The sequence below is a fragment of the Haemaphysalis longicornis genome, unplaced genomic scaffold, assembly GCF_048455015.1.
Source record: "Haemaphysalis longicornis isolate Haplotype H1 unplaced genomic scaffold, Haemaphysalis longicornis Haplotype H1 scaffold_12, whole genome shotgun sequence".
In the NCBI taxonomy this organism is placed as follows: Eukaryota; Metazoa; Arthropoda; class Arachnida; order Ixodida; family Ixodidae; genus Haemaphysalis; species Haemaphysalis longicornis.
Window position 1 is genome coordinate 96,296,479 of NW_027526225.1, and position 19,168 is coordinate 96,315,646.

Sequence of the window (19,168 nt, forward strand, 5' to 3'; positions counted from 1 at the left end):
GACGTCCTGCTCACCCCGCTCAGCAACTTCCCTCCTTCTTCCACCTTTCTAGTTTTTCCGGCGGTGTCTTGGGTAACCGTCGATTCGGGCAGGAAGGGGTATCGGGTTACAAACAAAAAAAAAATATAGAGGAAACAGAATCAAATCGCACCGGCTGCCGCCTCCAGCCCAGTCATATCATCCACGGCGCCGATCCTCACCGATTGCAGACGGTTGCAGTTAGACAACTGGCGAGGGCCGCTTGCCTTTGAACTACACGGCAACATGCCGAGATTTCCGTCCGCCTCTATCCCCTCGTTCCAAGGTCTCACCGTGGTTATCTTCCCCTCCCTGGGTGCCGGAATGTCGGCAGGTTTCATGGCGCCAATTATACACGGCTCCTTAGCGGCCCGCCCGTTCAACCTGCGAGTTCGCGCAGTTGATCGCAGCTCGCTGAGTGAACCGCTTACGAAGAAGTGGAAATCGGCGATGGACGAGCAGGACAGGCATCCGCGCTTCTACACCCACGAGCCTTTGAACGAGGAATACGTCAGGCTCTTGTGTTCGCCGCAGTCGAGCGTCAAAGGTGAGCCGAGATTAGACGCAGTAGTAAAGAGTGCAGCTTCCACAGATAGATTTGCGGGCCTTTCAAAAATGAAATAATTCCGGCCTCTCTCCTCATCTTCGTGATAGCAGATACAGCTGTTATCTTTTCGCTTTCGTATATCTCGCGGCGTGTACGGGAGTAGTCGATGGTTGGACGACATACCGCTTGGTAAGGTAGCGTAATCCAAGGGTTAAAATGCAGGTCACTGACAGTCGGAAAGTATAAAAATGAAACTGACCGTTCTAAATCGCTGTATTGTTCTCGAAACGTCAATTTTTATTTTTTTTTATTTTTCGACTAGATCAGTGACCCGCGTTTCATATTTTGTGTGTGTGTCTATACATTGCCAGACGTACTTCGTTGTGTTGCGTGAAAATTAGATGAAAATAACAACGTGCAAGGCAGCGTGTGTGTTTAGATAATTTAGGGATTTACATCGTCACCATTTTGCGGTATTTAGGAGATAGTCAAAGGTAGCTGGCCAGTGGTCATACAATGTGGTGTGCCATGCTAATCAGATTCATCTTCACAGCGCACAAATAACGGAACAGAGCGGCGGATAACATCGGATCAGCGCTTTTCCAGTGTTATCCTCCTCTTTGCCCCATTATTTGTGCGCTGTGAAGACGAATATGTACCAACTAGCCCGGTTTTCTACGCTACTTTGCTTTATACTAATCAGGTTTCCTTGAGAGCAGACGTGCGGCGCTTCATGCTGTTATTGCTGCAACCGCCTGTCCATATGTTCTTTTTCTTCGTCAGACTCTTGCGGGGGGTGATGGATAAACGCGGGGAAAAACAAAACAAGAAAGCATACGAAAGTGAGCGGGTCAGCATCTGCGCGTGCACGAGTCAACTGCGGGCAAGTTTGTGTTGTTGTGTGCTGGCCAATATTCAATTTAAGGTTCTGCACATTTTTTCCTAAAGGAAGTCACGCGTTCTAGACACACGCCACTGTAATTCCCACTTGCGTCCCGGAAGTCCACGCCGAGCTATTACCAACGCGGGAGTTACGTCCACACGGAGCGACACTGGTGTTAAGTGCGATGTTTTGCTCGAGAGAGAGAGAGATCAAACTTTATTTAAAGCGGCCCATGTCCGGGCTGCCGAAAATGTGGAGCCGTTCACATTATGCTACCGATGGGACGCATTTTGGTACTGCCGACATGTGCGGAATGGCCGCACCCCAGATTGACCCCGTGTGCTTTCGTTTACTTTTTGTTCAGTTTTCATGATTTGTGAGAATTGCTGTCAAAAATTTTCAAACCTTGTGCAAAATATTTTTTTTTATTTTTTTGTGCTTTTGATTGATTGATTGATTGATTGATTGATTGATTGATTGATTGATTGTAGGATTTAACGCGTTGACGCAACGCAGGTGATGAGGCGCGCCGTAGTGGAGGGCTCCGTATTAATTTTGACCACCTGGGGATCTTTAACGTGCGCCGAAATGTACACATGGGCATTTTTTCTGTTCGCCTCCGAAAAATCGGCCGCCGTCGGGAATCGAACCCGCCTCCTCGTGCTCAGCAGCGCAACGCCTTAGCCACTGAGCCACCGCGGCGGGTATTCTCTGTGTTTTTTTTTACCCATAATTTATCCGTAGTTCTCGGTAACATTTATAATGGCGTCATAGTAATTCTTTCCGTTTATGCTATCAACAGCGAAGCTGTTTAGCAAATTGTACTTTTTTTTTTGTATCCGCAGTTAAAAGTACCACTAAATTGCCGAGCGCGCGCGCACACGTGAGTGCGGGCCTCGCGGTGACCGCCCGGCAGTTAGCAAAACCAAGAAAATGCTGACCGCTCGTGTGTACGTGCCTCGCGTTGGCCGTCACCTAATTAAAAGACTGTGGCACGACGTCCCGGACTAGGGCTGTTTAGAGAATAAAGTTTTCTCTTTCTCTCTCGGCCGTCCAGCGTCCCCTGCGCCCGTTCGTCAAGCAAAGCGTAGTACGCCTGACGTGACTCAGGCGCAGACTGAAGCGATTGTGCCGTCTGGCCTAACCTTTAAAATTCGGTAGTTGTACATGGTTAGAAAAGCGCTTTTTGTAACACACACTCTAAACTTTTTTTCCACCCATATACTCCCTAGAGGTTCTTTTTCGCCTGTCCTCTAGTGATCCTCCTTGTAGGAGTTTTTTTACTACATGGAACAGGGAGGTTTTGTTTACCTCCTCAAAACAGGGTGTTTTTAGGTGATAGAAAGGAGGTAGTTAGGGAGTGTTAAGAAATGTTAGGGAGAATTTAAGGAGACCAAAATGGAGTATTCTTTACTTCCTCAAGGCGTTTTTAAGTGATGTTTATGGACTTTTTAGGCGGTTGAATAGGAGCCTATTATGGCTCCCTTGGGAAGTACTTATGTTATTTTAGGGGCGTTTTGAGGAGGTTCAAGGGAAGCATTTACTTCTTTTGCATGGAGTTTTACGTTTTGTAGGCCTCGCGAGGGAGTTTTTAGGAGGTTCAAGGGAAGCATATATTTCTTTTGAATGGAGTTTTGCAAAGTTGGGGCGGTTTTGTAGGCCTTCCGAAAGGAGTTTTTTCAAGGCCACAAGGGAGAGTTTCTAGTTCCCTGCGGGAGTACTGATTTCACACGGTTTTTCTCGGTTTCAGGTTTATTTCAAACGAACTTTCGCATACAAGTTTACATGGTACATGGTGTACACAAGGAGGCTCCGAAATAAAAACTTTGGGCGACCTCCTATAAGAAAGCAAAAATGGTAAATTGCTAAAAACACGCCAGTTAGGAATGGAAGACAGCAATAGAATGCTAGTTGAACAAACCGTAGAAATAATATTACTACAAGAACTGGAAATACGCGAAAAACAAAGATAGGCGCAAACACAACCACATGGTAAGTGAAATCATTATATAATAATAGCGGGTCGGGAACGCGTCAGTATTTATCAGAACTTATCAGAGCGCATCAGCACTCAGTACAGAAAGTGAAAAAAATGGTTGCAGTGGTTTACAACAACAAAAAAATTTCAGTTGGTGGTGAAATGAGCGATCTGTGTGCTAGTTGAACAAACTGTAGAAAAAAATATTACTACAAGAACTGGAAATACGCGAAAAACATATAGGCACAAACACAACGGCATGGTAAGTGACATCATTATATAATACTAGAGGATTGAGAACGCGTGAGTACTTATCAGTGCACATCAGTACTCAGTACACAAAGTGAAAAAAATGGTTGCAGTGGTTTACAACAAAAATTTTTTTTCAATTGGTGGTGAAATGAGCGAGAGCTGTGTAACGATTTGATATTGAAAGGTAACGAGCATTTTGTAGATGGTAAAGGTACAAGAGATAAATGATGTAGGAGACAGACAGCAATGAGATGGCTATGGATAAATGAGTAATATAAAGAACGAGAAATATGTTGCGGAAAATACCAGTGCGTTTTGATAAAGACACAAATGCGCCGAGAAAAGTGACCCAGTCTGAGGGGTTAATTGCAAGGATATAGAACAGAATGCGTGGTTTTGCGACAGCTTCTTCAGAGTGAGAAGAAAAAGCCATGTAATTCGTGTTTTTCCGATAATTTTAAGTTGATTCATTTGGCACCAGTTGCCAACATTATTTAGATAATTGTTTCAAGTTATATTAGTTGGTTAATATTATTGCTCACTAAAAGATAGCTGTATTATCAGCATACTGAAGGGCCCATCAAATATCCCCTGTTCGGTAAAAAAAAAGAAAACGTCAGAAACATAATACGAAATTCTATCCAATGATTACAGGATTGAAAACAAATAAAATATTGGTGAGGGATATTGATGCGATAAAAGTTAATTAGTTCTAAATCCTTCACACGTGGTTTGGTGCTGGCAAGGTCCAAAAAGGCATGTTCCACAAACGTTAGAGCTCTGTGTGCCTTCTTGGGATATTGAATGTTGAAAACCCATAACGATGCAAACAGACTACACAGTCCTCCCAGTAAAGATGATGCAGTCAAGACACTCTGGCCATCGATGCGGAGACTAATTTCCCCGTTCGCGGAATGCAGGCAGGGAGTCAAAGGAACATCTTCCTGAAAAAGCAAAAAAGAAAAAAAAAATGACCCACATGTAAAATTCAAAACAGACACCATGGTTAAATGAACTTAATAATTCGGTACAGTAATAAAATTGTTATGCCAGGTTCCCTGCGAAGATTCAGTACTTAAATTAGGAATGCAAAGGCTTCATAAAACCAAGTGCCAGTACATTAACCATCGTGGCTTTTGCAGCAATAAAAAAGATATTACTTCCACACAATATACTCGAGCACAACTTTAAAGGACAGTGAAGTTAAAATGCAAGTCTCTCTAGGTTGATACATTAGCTCACGGAGAACACTATGATACCCCTCTTACACCTGGCATTTTTTTTTAAAATAAGGTTGAAACTAGCAAAAACAGGTTTTCACCGGAAGGGCTTAAGTGGCCTGACGCGCACAACTTCTTTCTTGGCTGCCGCTGGATGGTGCTACTCGTCCATACTTGGGGTGGCCGTACCGCTTTCCAAGGGAGCATACGAGCTACGCATGAGAAAATCGTTCGACGCCAAAACTTGCGGGGCCTCAAAAGGCCAATGTTTTTCTTCAGTGAAGCGTAAATACTGATCACAGGTCCAATGGAGAAACATTTTGCTTAGTGGTCTCGAACGCCAAATGACAGGGGAGTTTGGGGAAGCATGAGCGATTTGACCGGAACTGACCAAACTGCTTGGTACGTGGTAATGTTGTATTCAGTTGATTGTATACTGCTATTAATCCCCGCTGCTTCACTTGCTTCCGGTTTATCCTGATGCAAACAGCGACTGCAGTCGTGTTTGCGTCACGTTTGATGAGCAGTTGAACAGCGATTTCTCAGCACTTAAGGTATCTTGGCACTAAATCAATGCTGAAATGGCTATGCGGAGGTCCGACTTCCGTTTGAAATCAACTTGCTGGTTGTCTTCAATGACCCTTTAACAACAAGTTACCCTTATGCCTCATCACTGCAACCGATTGTTCCTCCGTGTGGTGCAAAGTGTGCTACTGTGAGTATTTTCAACGTGAAACGAACCGTTTCTGTGATTTGTAGGACTGATTCTGCTATTAATTACTGCAGTGACAACAAGCTATGAAAGAAAATCCCGCCATCTCCACGAAGTGAATGATGATGAGAGGGGCGAATCTAAAATGCTTATCAGCAGACAATGTGACGCATTAAGTGCAAGCTGCTTTCATAGTGTGTGCATTGACATTAGGATATGGCCCCCTGGCAGAATGATGCGCTGCGCGAGATTTTGCCGTACCTAAAAGGACAGGCAACTCATTTTTACGGAGTATAGAATCTGTAAAAGGGTTGCGAGTTGGGCGAGAGAGAGAGAGAGAGCTCTTTAATGTGGGCTGGAGAGGTCAGCTCTGCTAGCGGCAGTGCTTGCTACGCCAGATGGGGATGATTACAATGCAGTGAAGTGAATGTGAGAAATCGGGAAAGCAGCAATAGAGAGAAAACAAGAGTTAAATAAAAATGGCACGCAATGTAGTGCAAGGAAAAAACTCGAAATAAAGTTAAGCAAAAGACAAGAAAAATTGAGCGAATGGAGCCCAGGAACGCAGAGCGCCTAACAAGGAAAAGGAATCAAAGCGTACACAACGACGCAAACGCGTACAGACGTAGCCATGCACACAATGGAAAAATTATTAAAGTTTTGTCCAGTCCTGAATCTCGCAGAAAACGCAGAAGAATGGCGAGTTGGTAATTATGCATTGCGAAAAATAAACTGCGCGCAAATTAACGAGGACAAGAACACATGAAGACGGCACAAGCGCACACTCGCAACTAGTTTATTATTGCACAATTCAAAGCTTTATATGCCCAAGCGCCCAATTGCCGCGCCCCCAATGCGTCAGAGTTCTCGGCGCACTCAGCCGAAAATACTAAAAAACCGTAACAACAAAACCACAAAACGAACTGTGAGGCGCAGGAAAGGCGAAAAATCAGCTAAGATAACCGCATCATACATGGTTTAAGACCCCCCTCCCACCCCCCAACACGCATTCCCAGAAGAAGCACCGAAATAGCGCTCAATGTGCAGGGCGATAGAGGGATGACTGATACATTCGGAACCAGCTTTCTGATGTGGCTGGCTTCTACAATTTCTCGCGTTCGCTGGTTCTTATGTCGCAAAAGGATGGCTGTGCGCTCAAACACAGGGACACAATCAGGTCTGCATGCGCGGCAATGAGAAGATAAGTGGCTCAGGTCACGTTGAAAAATGAAAAAAAAATATATATATACGGTACTTTTAGACGTCGTACGCTCGAGTTTGTGACAACGTACCCGTGTGCGGCTCTGTCCTGAAGTTCGGAGAAATGCAGGCGGGTTGTGTTATATTTCTCGTCTTGCATTACGCTTTCTTTTATATATTAGCGCCCTCTTTCCCGATCTCTCTACCTTCCTTCCCGCTTCCGTCTGACTGCGCTGATTTTCGCCAGCACGAAGTAACCGTCACGTTGCTTTGAAACGACGCCGCGCGCGACAAACGATTTTATCTCGAACGCCCTGTTACAAACCGGCCTACAAAAGAATGCGAAAGCATACCCCAAAACCCACAAACAAGTAAAATAATACGAATGTGCGCTTTTTTCTTTGCCCGTGCGTGTACGAGCTGTGAGCGGCACGGGTACCCGGGTACTTCGCTGTTAACCCTATCCAAACGTTTGACAAACGCATCGACTGATGAAAGACCACTTACCAGCGAGCTGTCCACACCTGTCGCCGTATCCAAATGCTGTTTGCGGCCGTTCCTCGTGTGACAGGGGCACATGAAAATCTTTCCACCAAATGGCACTACTAGTCCTTCACAAATAAGAAAAAACGACGGCCCAAGGCGAGGCTTGAAGCTCCGGCCGCGCCGAGTCACCGGCCGCGCTGCGTTGATAGTTGTTTACATCCGGGCAGCCAGTCGTGCCGCCAGGGCAAGTTGAGTCGCTGCAGTCGGGTGCGTTGGCGCGCTGGCACGAGAATTTAAATCGTCTATGTATGCGCAAGCAAGCGAAGCAGATGAACATTGCAATTGTTTGCAACGGCGAGAACTGCATCTTCGTTAGCAGCAGAGTTTGACAACACCTATCGCCAAAATAAACAGATTGAGACACGGCCGCGCTCTCTGCCTGTGATCGCGCTGGTTGAAGCATCTATACGGGTATACGTACGGTATTGGTTTTGTAGCTGCGTGCAACCGTCGCGTCCTGCTTACTCGTTCTAATTAGCATTAGGCCACGGTTGAAGTGCTGGTGCACGGAGACAACAGAAGACTAACATGGCGACCGCCCGCTTGAGATGATTACCTCAGATAGGGCGTTTATTGTGGACGTGGTAGTATACAAGGAACGGAACGCCATCTCACAAATGGTGTTAAGTCGTTCTAAATCCTCCCTTTTGCTACCCGGATGGGCAACGGTACTACCATGGAGGTTCGTCCACTTCTTTAGATCATGCCTAGGGAGTACATTTTTTGCTATAGGTACTATTCAGGGCACATTACTTGATTAAAACTCCATTTCCGGCTAGTTTGCGTTTACAGTGCAAGGGACAAACTTAGAGCGAAAGAAAACCAGACAGAACGAGTGAGGCGCTACTAACAACTGAATTTTATTCAACAAAGAAGAAGGAAATATATAGATGATCCACCACTTATGCCAACGCTGCGCGCATGCGTCAAATTTCTTTGTTTATTTATACCGCAGATACTCCTTTTCTCTCTCTAGCAAGATAATGGAAGGGGAGCTAACGCACTCTCTCCTTCTATTCCCAAAGTCATGCAAAATACCTCCCAGATTTCTCTGGTTATTTTATCATTTTATTTGAACAGGACCTCAGTATCATTGAATGCCGGAGCGCATTTGACTGCCAGAGCGCTTTTACAGGAAAAAACAGGACAAACGTCCTGTGGTGATCCAGTACATTCATGGACTGTCTCATCGGTTAAAAAAAGTTGCCGCGAGACACGAGGTTCCGGTGGTTTTTTTCCGCTCCGCAGGAACTTTCGAAGTTGTGCAATTTGTTCGATAAAAGGATAGGTAGCCAGAGCAGAGGAATGACTGGGTGAGCGAAGCTGTGGTGTAGCGCACATGCGCAAGTTTATTGACTGTTGCATGGGTATTGTCTACAAAATCCCTCTTTCGTGCACGAGGGCATATATAGGGCAAACAGGACGTTGCCTCAACGAGCGGCTCAAGGAGCACCGCGCGCTATGTGAGAAGACCATTTCGGGTAATTTCTCATTACACTGCTTCGACTGTAAAAGCGCTCTTGCAGTCAAATGCGCTCCGGCATTCAATGAGACTGAGGTCCTGTTCAAATCAAATGATAAAATAACCAGAGAAATTTGGGAGGCATTTTGCATGACATCGGGAATAGAAGGAGAGTGCGTTAGCTCCCCTTCCATTACCTTACTAGAGAGAGGAAAGGAGTATCTCCGGACTAAATAAATAAAGAAATTTGACGCATGCGCACAGTCTTGGCATAAGTGGTGGATCATCTATATATTTCCTTCCTTGATTAAACTTCAGTTGTTAGTAGCGCCTCACTCGTTCTGTCTGGTTTTCTTTCGCTCTACGTTTGTCCCTTGTGCTACAACAAAGCGCTTTTCCAACCATGTACAACTACCGATACCAACTAGCCCAACAACAAGCCTTACTGAACTTTAGAACTCAACCTGAACCAATCGCTGGCAACAGCCCTTTCTCAATTGAGTGATTACCCGTTGTCCTTGTTTTGTTTTGTTTGGTTGCCTACAGCATTTTCCCCCAAGCACCTGACTCTTCAAGCGTATGAATTAAAAAAAAAATCCGTCCGCCTCCTTTGAAGTACACGGTGAATATCGCATACAAAGATGCGGTCTTGCGCTGTCACTCCATGCCAAGATCTTTCGCTGACCCGCGCTCCTTTGATCCGTGCCCGTTCGAAGGCCGCAGTTGCGAAAAAAATATTCCGTTGCTACCGCAGTACTTAAGTGGTTCACCACCAACAACCGGTATAATCACCTTCGCAAATAAGTTCAACAAACACTGGGGCTGCCTGCCTTCGATAATCAAGATCCTGCTAAAGTGACTTTTATATGCATGCGGCTACAATATAAATACGTCAAACACAAAAGTGGCGCACGTTTGAGGCGTCCACTCAAACAATTTTCGAAGTATATATCGGTTAGGAACTCGAAACGCTAAATTTACAGCACTGTTTCGTATAAACCACGTAAGGTATCCAATTGCTTGCACCTTACTCATTCCTGCCCTCCGCTACCGTAGAACTTCCGGCTTCGTTAACTTACTCGGTCAGAAAGGCTTACATTAAACATTCGGGAAGCTTGCACGAAGTCGCGGCGCAAGGCTTGAACCATAACGAAGCTGCAGGATTTGTTTATACTTGAGCATTAAAGGACGCCTCACCACGCATATGTACAAGTTTGAAAATTGTTTATTTACGCGTTCCGTCGTTGCTTTGCACTGTGCTAATAGTAGCCATCATCATATGTATCGATGTCGTCGCGTTCCTCATGTCAAGCATTACATGCGCGGTAGCGCTTGACAAAAGCGCTGGAGCTATTTTTGTTTTTGTTTTTGTTTTTTTGTTTTTCTAAAGCCTCTGCTTGAGCCGGGGACTCGGCGGTCACCGCGAGCCACCCGCTCACGAGCGCCCCGCATTTTCTTATTCTGCGACACCGAACTTACGGCTCGTACAACAGTTCCGCCGTTAAAAAACTGACAGTATGCGGATGCGCTCACTTTAAACGCAGTTTTTCCGCGCCCACCAACGAGTCGTACCGAGCCGATGCTGAAGCAGTGGTCGCCGTCTAAGTTCTCCTCTTCTCCCTAGTCGTTTCCTTTCTTTCTTTCTTTCTTTCTTTTTTTCTTTCTTTTTTTTTTCTGTTCATGCGTCTGTTGCCTTGTCAGATCATGTTCCGCGGGTTGCCCACCCGATAACCCTACACTCACGTGAGAGTCGCACGGCGCTCTTCAAGCGGTTTCCGGTTTCCTTTCATGTAGCCCGCGCCGACCGGCGCGGGACACCTGCGCGCATGCGAAGAGAAGGGGGCGCTGGAGGCTTGTTGCTAACAGAGCATAGAAGGCTCTGGTTGCTAATTGTTGCCATGTGCGATTCACTGCACAGCGCACAGGCCTTGAGAGAAGCGAAACAACTCCAGCATGTGCGTGCTTTATTTATTATTATTTTTTTTTTTGACACCGGCGGAGACCGATACATCTCGCTGCCTACCAGGTCTGGGCAGGGGTACTGAGAAAGCGTGGCGGATTGAAAATAGAGATGCATGAAGAAATATTGAGATGCGCCGAATGCCTAAAATTAAAAAAAAAAGTCAAGTGTGGTAGTTTTTACTCACCAAAGCTGCAGCTGCGTTATCGGACATATTGTAACGGCGAAATTTGGTCAAATATCTGCCGCTGCGGTAGCATGATGATAGCAGTGAAGCAGTCGAGGCGTTGAAGAAGTTTTAAAGTTAAATGATTTATTTACTGGTAACATTGATGACATTTAGCACATACGAACTTGAAACAATACACTTTTTACATAGATGAGAAAGACAGTCAAAACATTAAGAGTGCTTAGCGGGACATAGCTGAATGAATCACGGTGTCCCGGCGAAATGGCCCGACGACGGGCGGAAGAGTTTCTGAAGTGAGTCCGGGTGCAGGCCGCCCGCCGCCCTCAATAGCCGGGGGAGCCGCGTTATATCCGCGTCAAGCGGTTCGGTGGGGAACGTATTGGGGGAAAAAGTGTATCCTGGAGCGCGCGGACCGCGGGGAGTAAGGCACTTTCTAGAGCCAATCGTGGAGACGCTTGTAAATACCAATCAGCCATGTTCCCGCCAAAGTTAAAAGAACCAATCAAACACAGACACAAGGTGTGAACCCGAAAACGCGCGCTTGGAGAATTATGGGTGTAAAGAAAGTAGTGCAGACAAAACACACTACAGTAAACACTAGAAAAGACAGCTAGGTCCTCCTTAACTGCACCGAGGGCCCGGAGCCCGAAAGCCCACAGTGCAGGCGCCACGGGGGGTGTGGAACGCCGCGGCGGCGCCGAAACCCATTGCAAGCTGGGCGGATGGTCCCCCCTGACAACCACGTCCTCAGGTCGGTCAGCGCGCAAAGACACACTCCGCACGCGTTTCTTAGAAAAAGCAGGGCTAGGCGACCGAAGAGGGATGCTACAAAAGAGATAAGGCAAACTCAACGGGGGCTTCGCGACATTATTGAAAGGCTCCGGATTAATTTTCACCACCTCGGAACCTTTAATGTGCGACGAAATACAAAACAGACACGTTCTCAGCCTGTATAATAATAAATCTGCGGCGACTGGGATCAAAACCACCACATTGGGCTATACAGCACAGCGTTTTCGCTCTGAGCCACCCCAACGGGCCCATTCAACTAATATAAAATATTTTGAGATTCATCTGTCCTTTACGTAAAGAATTTACCAGGCATACTTTTTGGAGTAAAAGTATCATCGGATACTCATAACGGAATGGCGATTCTTATATACAATTTTTTCGCATACTCGACACGCGGTCTGCTGGAATATCCACTTCGTAACGTATTCAACGGACTATACATTGCAAGTCCGAGATATGGCTCGAAAAGGGAACACCAGATTCTCAGACAGACAGGCCCTTACAGCGTCAACTCGCTTCACACGGCTCGCGAATGGGAGAAGTCGCCGTGTTGTCCGGGTGCACAGCCCAGCGGAAACTACGCGGCCTTGCAGTTCAATTGGTCACGGCGGTGGGAGACGCAGGTCCGGCACATCGTCAAAGAGGAGGCGACCTTCGTTATCACGGCGGCTTCGACGAATACGGGAACGCGCGGACAAAGCGGGCAAATTATCGTCTCGTACTGCTCTCTCGGCGGCAGCCCCGCGCTACCTGGCAATGTTCCGTCTGCCGGTACACGCCGTCTTTGACTGCGGGCAGTTTGCTACGCGCGCTGGTTTGAGCAACGTTCGATGAAGTGACGGTATGGCTGTACAACATCGTGGGGTGGTTGTGTGGTGCAGCATTTAGCATAGATTTCGGGAGTGTAGGCAGCATTGGTATTGTGAGTTCAGATTTCGCGGAAGCTGCTGAGGGGAGGTGGGTGACTGCGGTAGACAGCAAGGATGTGATAAACAAAGAATAGCGCGCTGAATAAGCAGGCGAAAACGAGGAGAGAAACAAACGACATTTCCAGGCGCCTGTTTATGTAGTGGGTATCAGCCTTCGTCTTCGTAGGGCAAGTGTTTTATACCGCAGTTATGAACCATCCAGCTCAACAAGAAATTTTGCTAGACAGCTTGAGTTTTCTTTTTAAGGCGGTTGAGTCATTCTGTTTGAATATTCATCGCTAGGGAGGGCGTGGAGAAGGCACCAGAGAAGGTCGGGAGGGCAGTCTCCTGAGTGACGTCACGGGGCGCCTGGTTGCCCAAGGAAGGGGGTTCGTGGTGAAGAATCCAGTCAATGTGGGTTTAGGCCCAAGTTAAGGATCCCTGGAAGGGGATTTAAATTAATTCTTAAGGGGGACTCACCTGACCGCATTCCTATGGCACTTACTGATTCACGACTCACAGGCTTGAAAACCATCGTGTACTGATACGAAAGGTTTTACAAATTCATAGAAATGTTCCCAACAGCCTAGTCAATTGCTCCTTTTAAAAATATATCACTTCTTCACTGAGATAGAAAATAAGCAAGAAACGCATTTTAGTTTATCCAGTTTTCACTAGATGGCGTTAGGTGTCTAGAAAGCAGGAGTTTCATTTTTTTTTATTTCAGTACAGACGTGACATATATCTAAAACAAGCAAACTAGGCCATTGTGAACATTGATACGTATTTCTAAAGCTTTTCGCATTGGTGCACGATGGTTTTTAAAAGTACTAGTAAGTCCCATGGGCTAACAGGTGAGGTTAACAGGTGGCAAACAGATCGGTGACGTCATTACTTCTATAGAATATTATGTATTAACTCAAACCCCTTCCCCTAAAGTGTAGCCCTCGTGAACGATGGTAGCTACACCGTTGCCGAGGCTCCGACTGACGTATTTTTCTCCACAGGTTTTTTTGCCGGCCAAAATGAACCAACAGACATACGGCCGCGGATGTCGTATGCTCGTGCAATACTGGGTCGAGGTGCCTCCGAACAAGCGAACGCTCCCTGCAAGGATACAAAGCAAGTGGGTGAGTATTTGACTCAATGGAATATGCAGCAGCCCTTGCCATTGGACGTACAGCACAATGCTCGTTTAGAAAAATATGTATTCGTTTGAGACACTATGGTAGCGGAACAAACTCTCTCAGTCTACGATTAGTCTACTATCCTTCAAAAGCGAAAGCAGCCTTTCCCTTCTTGAGCTATTTTCAACAAAAAAAGAAAAAAAATCGCCGATAGTTTCGACGTAATTAGAATGTATCCTCATGACGTATGTCAGTGTTCGTGATCACACTGTTTTAATTTTCAAGCAATTGACAAACACAGGAACGCTGTATAGACTCTCATTATCTTTATCATTATCATTTGTTTGTTTCGTTACTTGTGGTGACCGCGCCCGGGTACCTCAGTTCGTGTTTTAATCTGAGCGCGCGTTTCTTTATTATCTCGTATGCCGCTCCCGGCAATGCTGTCTTGAAGGGAAAGGGTGTAAAGCCAAGTTCAGACTGTTGCCGCAACTGTCGTAATAACTTTAAAGAATGACGTCACTTACGTCTCAGCCAACCTAACTGCGTAGCACGCCGTTTGTTTACTTCCACACATCACGATATGGCTGTTACGTCGGTAGTCTGAACATGGCGTACGCCTCTCGTCAGTAACCTGCGCGGTTCCTGTTTCCATCGACGATTTCTCTATCTAGCCGGTATGTTTCTGGAACGGCGAGCGATCCGAGATAAACGAATGCACAGTAAACACCGCGGCGTTCGATTTGCCGATCCTCGGCTGCGCACGCCCCCTTGTTGACAGCTTTTTCAACAAAGCAACGTGCACCTGCAGTGTCAGCGAATCGAACGTCGCGGTGTTTACTGTGCACTCGTTTATCTCGGATCACTCGCCGTTCCAGAAGCATACCGGCTAGATCGAGAACATCGTCGGTGAAAACAGGAACAGTCTAGGAATTGGTGACACCGAGACAATTTTTCCCTGGAACAAGATTGTAGGGCGCGGCACATGACAGAAAGAGCAAACGGGCGCTCAGCGTGAAACAGAGGATACGATAACGAGCTGATAACAAAACATAAAAAAAAGAAATCTCAAGGCATCCTATAAGCTCGGCACGCTGCATGCAGGGAGCCGATTGCTGATAGCCCCATCGCCCCCTTCGTTTCAGGGTGCGGCAACCAAGTCAGCTTAGCGAGCTTTAAAGGAGCCATGAAGACAAAATACAAGTTGGGTTTATTAAAAAGACTGCTTAGTCCCGATAAAAATGATACCAATATCATCGCAATCTTCGAACAAATAACGGAGATATTAAAGAAAACGTGCGAAGCAGTCGCGACCCCCTAGCCAATTTCCCGCAACTTTTCTATGACGTCACGGAACCTTGTTTGTGCGATTGGCGGCCGCCTAACTGAGCTGTCCCGACGACACATGACTGGACGTCTGTAATGGGGCCTCTGGTTCCATTTGACCGCATCACTTGAATGCTACCGTGCAGTTAACGCACAGAAAATTATGTTTTATTGGGCCTCCTCGATTATCAGTCCCGGATCGTCCGCGGACTGCCCGAGACGCGATCCGGTGCTCGATTTTCCCGTGTATTCCTATGAGACTTCCGGTCCGAACGCAGTCCTCGGACTGCCAGCGGCTCGTCCCTGACTGGTAAATCGAGGAGGTCCATTCTTGGCCCGTATGACGTCATTCTTGCTCATAACACGTCACTGTGGCGCCAAATTTGAAAGTTTTTATATACTTCTTGCTTTTTTTTTGTTAAAAAAAGTCTTTTGTGGCTCTAATGGATCTGAGTGAGATACTGAATCCGAGTTCTTTCAAATTAAACGAAGTTGTATTTTCTCTTCATGGCTCCTGAGCACGAGGTCGTGGGTTCGATTCCCGGCCGCGGCGGCCGCTTTTCTGATGGAGGCGAAAAGCAAAAACGCCCCTGTGTACGAGATTTCGGCGCACGTTAAAGATCCCCAGGTGGTCAAAATTAAACCGGAGCCCTCCACTACGGCGCGCCCCATCGCCTGCGTTGCGTCGGCGCGTTAAACCCTACAATCACACACACACATCACATCTTCATGGCTCCTTTAACGATAGCTACGCATATATACAGTCAAACCCAATTATAGCGAACTCTAATATGCGCCGTGATTAGTTCGATACATATATCCAATAGTTCGATTATAGCCAAACCAGCCTATAACGAATTTTTTTTGTTACGAGTTCGCAATACACGGACCCTCGCTGCCAATCTCACGTAGAGAAACGAACACACAAAGTATGTCATTACCTTACACAAAACAATCTATTTATTGCATGCAGTAAAGCTACTTTCCGCCTAAACTGCCTACTTCGCAAAAGAGCGGTGATTTTCGTTTTCGCGTTCTTTTTGGCGGATACATCGTTAGCACCACTTCAAATCCATGTCCGTCAATATCGAAGCAATATTGGCTGACTGGATGGGCTCCGTCGTGGATCCAGTGCGTCGAAACAGTTACGGAGCGTGTCGGGCGTCACGTCGGTCTGTGCGGGGCTCAACATCTAAAACATCTAAACGATGGCCTATCAGCACCTCAATCGCTGCTCCGAGACAACGCACTTCGGTGGCAATTGTAGGCGCGCCGAGTTCGATATATCCGATGTGAACTTTTTACACAGAATATGTTTAGGATGCATTTTCGTAACGGATTTGGTTTCGTTCGATATATAGCATAATTCGCTCTATCCAGGTTCGTCATAATCGGGTTTGACTGTAGCCTTAGGCCGCATTCAGACTATTGCCGCAGCTGTCGTAATAACTTTAAAGAATGACGTCATTTCACGTCTCAGCCAACCGAACTGCGTGACACGCCGTTTTTTTTTTTTTTTTACGTCCTTAGACCACAATGTGACTTTTGCGTCGGTAGTCTGAACATAGTTTTCAATTTACTTGAAGGCAGTAGCGTTACTTGGATAGGTGGGTGAGAAAGCGCACCCAGCTGGCGTCTTAAAAAGGCTACCTCAAAAGCTGACACCTGCCTTTTTTATACCTTCCTGTTAAAGAGGCCGCAAAGACGAAATACTGGTTTGGTTCATTCAAAAGACTGTTTTGGCCTAATAAGGATGGCACTGATGTTATCGCAAACTTGAACAAGAAAATTGAAATACTGATAAAAACATATCAAGCAGTGGCGACTCCCCTGCCATTTTCCGGCGCCGTTTCTATGACGTCACAGAATCTTGTCTGTGCGACTGGCTGACGCCGAGCTAAGCGGCCACGACCAAGAAACGTGAATGGGCGATTGTCTAGTTCGTTTGATCGTATCATTCGAATGCCAACGTGTATTTAACACCCGACAACTGCGTTTTTTATTGCTGGGGCATAACGGGCCACAAGGTTGACTGGAAAAACACAAGAATTACAGGCCAAGAACGGAACTTGAAATCGCGGCCTTATTTGGAATCGTTGGAGGTACAGAAAACGCGCCACACGCTTAATCTAAATGAGAGAACCGCACCCCTCCCACCATCATACACGCGCTGCTTACGTCACGTGCTGAATACATAAGCGTCATGATCCCTTCCTTCACCCAGTTGTGAACAAGGCTTCCGCAGCGAATCCGAAACGTCTCTTATTGTTCGCTGATTTTATTGTTTCTCCAGTTTCTTTTGGTCGGTGTCTCATTTTATTCGACCTGTTCTTTCATTGAATTAAAAAAAAAGAGGGAAAAGGCTTAGCTGATAGCTGCCTATAGTTGAGGACACCTCAATCAAGACTGAGTCCAGGAGGAAATATGTAAAGACAAGATTAAAGAGAGAAGAAACGTGATGTATTTTAAGCCGCGCAGCACTGACGGTACTGGCAACATCATAGCCGGTCCAAAAGTCCCGTGTCCTTTAGAAAGTACAGCAGGGAAAGAAAGGTGGTTTGCGAAGGGTGAAGGGCGACAGTGCGTGGACAACAGGTTCTAAGGGGTGCCTGAAGGCAGTCTTCCAGCTTCCGTACGACGCTGTCAGCGCGCTCCGAGCCTGAGAGTGTTGCTGATATTCGCACAGCACATGCGCGGATGTCTCCATTACAAAAGAGTGTGAAAGAGTCTAGGGTTTTGCGGAAGCCCGTCTGGTCGTGGAGCATGTTGAAATAGAAACGGAGACACCGACTAAAAGAAACAGTTCAAAACTTTAAAAGCATGAAACAAGACGTTTCGGCTTCGCTACGAAAGCCTTGTTGCCAATTGAGTGAAGAAAAGTTCATGAACGCTTATGTTTTCTTCAGCACGTGACGCGTGAACGATGGGAGGAGGAACCCTTCATTACGATTGAGCGTGTGGCGTGTCCTCTGTATCTCTGAAGACTCGAAATAAAGGCAAAGACTCGATACAAAGACTGGAGATAACTTCAAATCGTGGCGTTATCTTGAGGCTTTGGAGATACAGGGACACGTCACACGCTCAATCGGAATGAGGGGTCCCTCCCCCATCGTACACGCGCTGCTTACGTCACGTGCTGGAGAAAAAAACAAGCGCCCATGAACTGTCCTTCATCCCATTGTGAACAAGACTTCCGCAGCAAAGCCGAAACGTCTTGTTTCTTGCTTTTAAAGTTTTTAACTGTTTACTTTGTTCGGTGTCTCCGTTTTTACTTCAAAATAGTGTGAATTAGCGGTGCCAAGCCTGTGCTTTCTTTCTGCGCAGCGGTGACAGCCGATTCCCCGACGAAGGAGCAGAGCGCGGCCAGCTCGGGTCACCCAAATGAACGCCCCATCTTGAATCCGGATGGCGGATACCCTTCAGGAGAGGAGTCGGGCGCACGTCCACGGGCTGGCGGTCATTGGCCAGGCGCGGAGCAGGCCACGGTAGCCATTTCTTCCTCCGTAAGAGCGGCGGAGCCAAGCGTCAGCGTGGCCCACCCTGCCAGTGGCGCTAGACCTAAGCAGCTACATCGCCAGCGGCAGCAGCCCCAGCTCGAATGCAGCTTCTGCCGTCGCCTGGGCGAGACGCGCTCCTTCTGCAGCACGCATGTCCTGCGCGACCCCCTGACCAAGGCGGTGGTGTGTCCCATACTGCGCAAGTACCGGTGCGAAATATGCGGGGCCACGGGCGACAACAGCCACACGCGCTCCTACTGCCCCTTGAAGCCCGAGGGGACACACAACATGGCGCTGCTCAAGAGCACGCCGCGGAACAGCACGCACAGGAGGAGGAGGAAGTGAACTAGAGGGAGAGCAACAGTTTGTAATTTTTTTATGATGTAAAATTTTGAATAAATCTTCCTGCGGAATTAGCTTGAGCTTCGAGTGCTGCACTTCGCGCACGTCTGTGTGAATCCAGTGTGGTTACGTACAAGTAACAAAGGAGTTGCCGACAACGACGCAGCTAACAAAGCTGCCTCGTCTGCCCATTGTCTCTGCACTCAAG

At 46.8% G+C, this 19,168-nt stretch overlaps 1 protein-coding gene across 1 annotated transcript; it reads left to right on the forward strand.

The window, feature by feature from the left end:
* Window positions 1-468: 468 nt before the first annotated feature.
* On the forward strand, window positions 469-19,006 carry LOC144161738 (uncharacterized). Its single transcript, XM_077692345.1, has 2 exons — window positions 469-565; window positions 18,446-19,006. The coding sequence occupies exons 1-2, from the start codon at window positions 469-471 to the stop codon at window positions 18,961-18,963; spliced, it is 615 nt and encodes a 204-aa protein (XP_077548471.1). The 3' UTR covers window positions 18,964-19,006.
* Window positions 19,007-19,168: the final 162 nt, after the last annotated feature.

Bases quoted from the DNA above. Each gene is read 5' to 3' on its own strand.
- LOC144161738 (XM_077692345.1), top strand. From the start codon at position 469: ATGGACGAGCAGGACAGGCATCCGCGCTTCTACACCCACGAGCCTTTG. The intron at 566-18,445 runs GTGAGCCGAGAT...CTTTCTGCGCAG, and splicing joins GCCGCAGTCGAGCGTCAAAG to CGGTGACAGCCGATTCCCCG.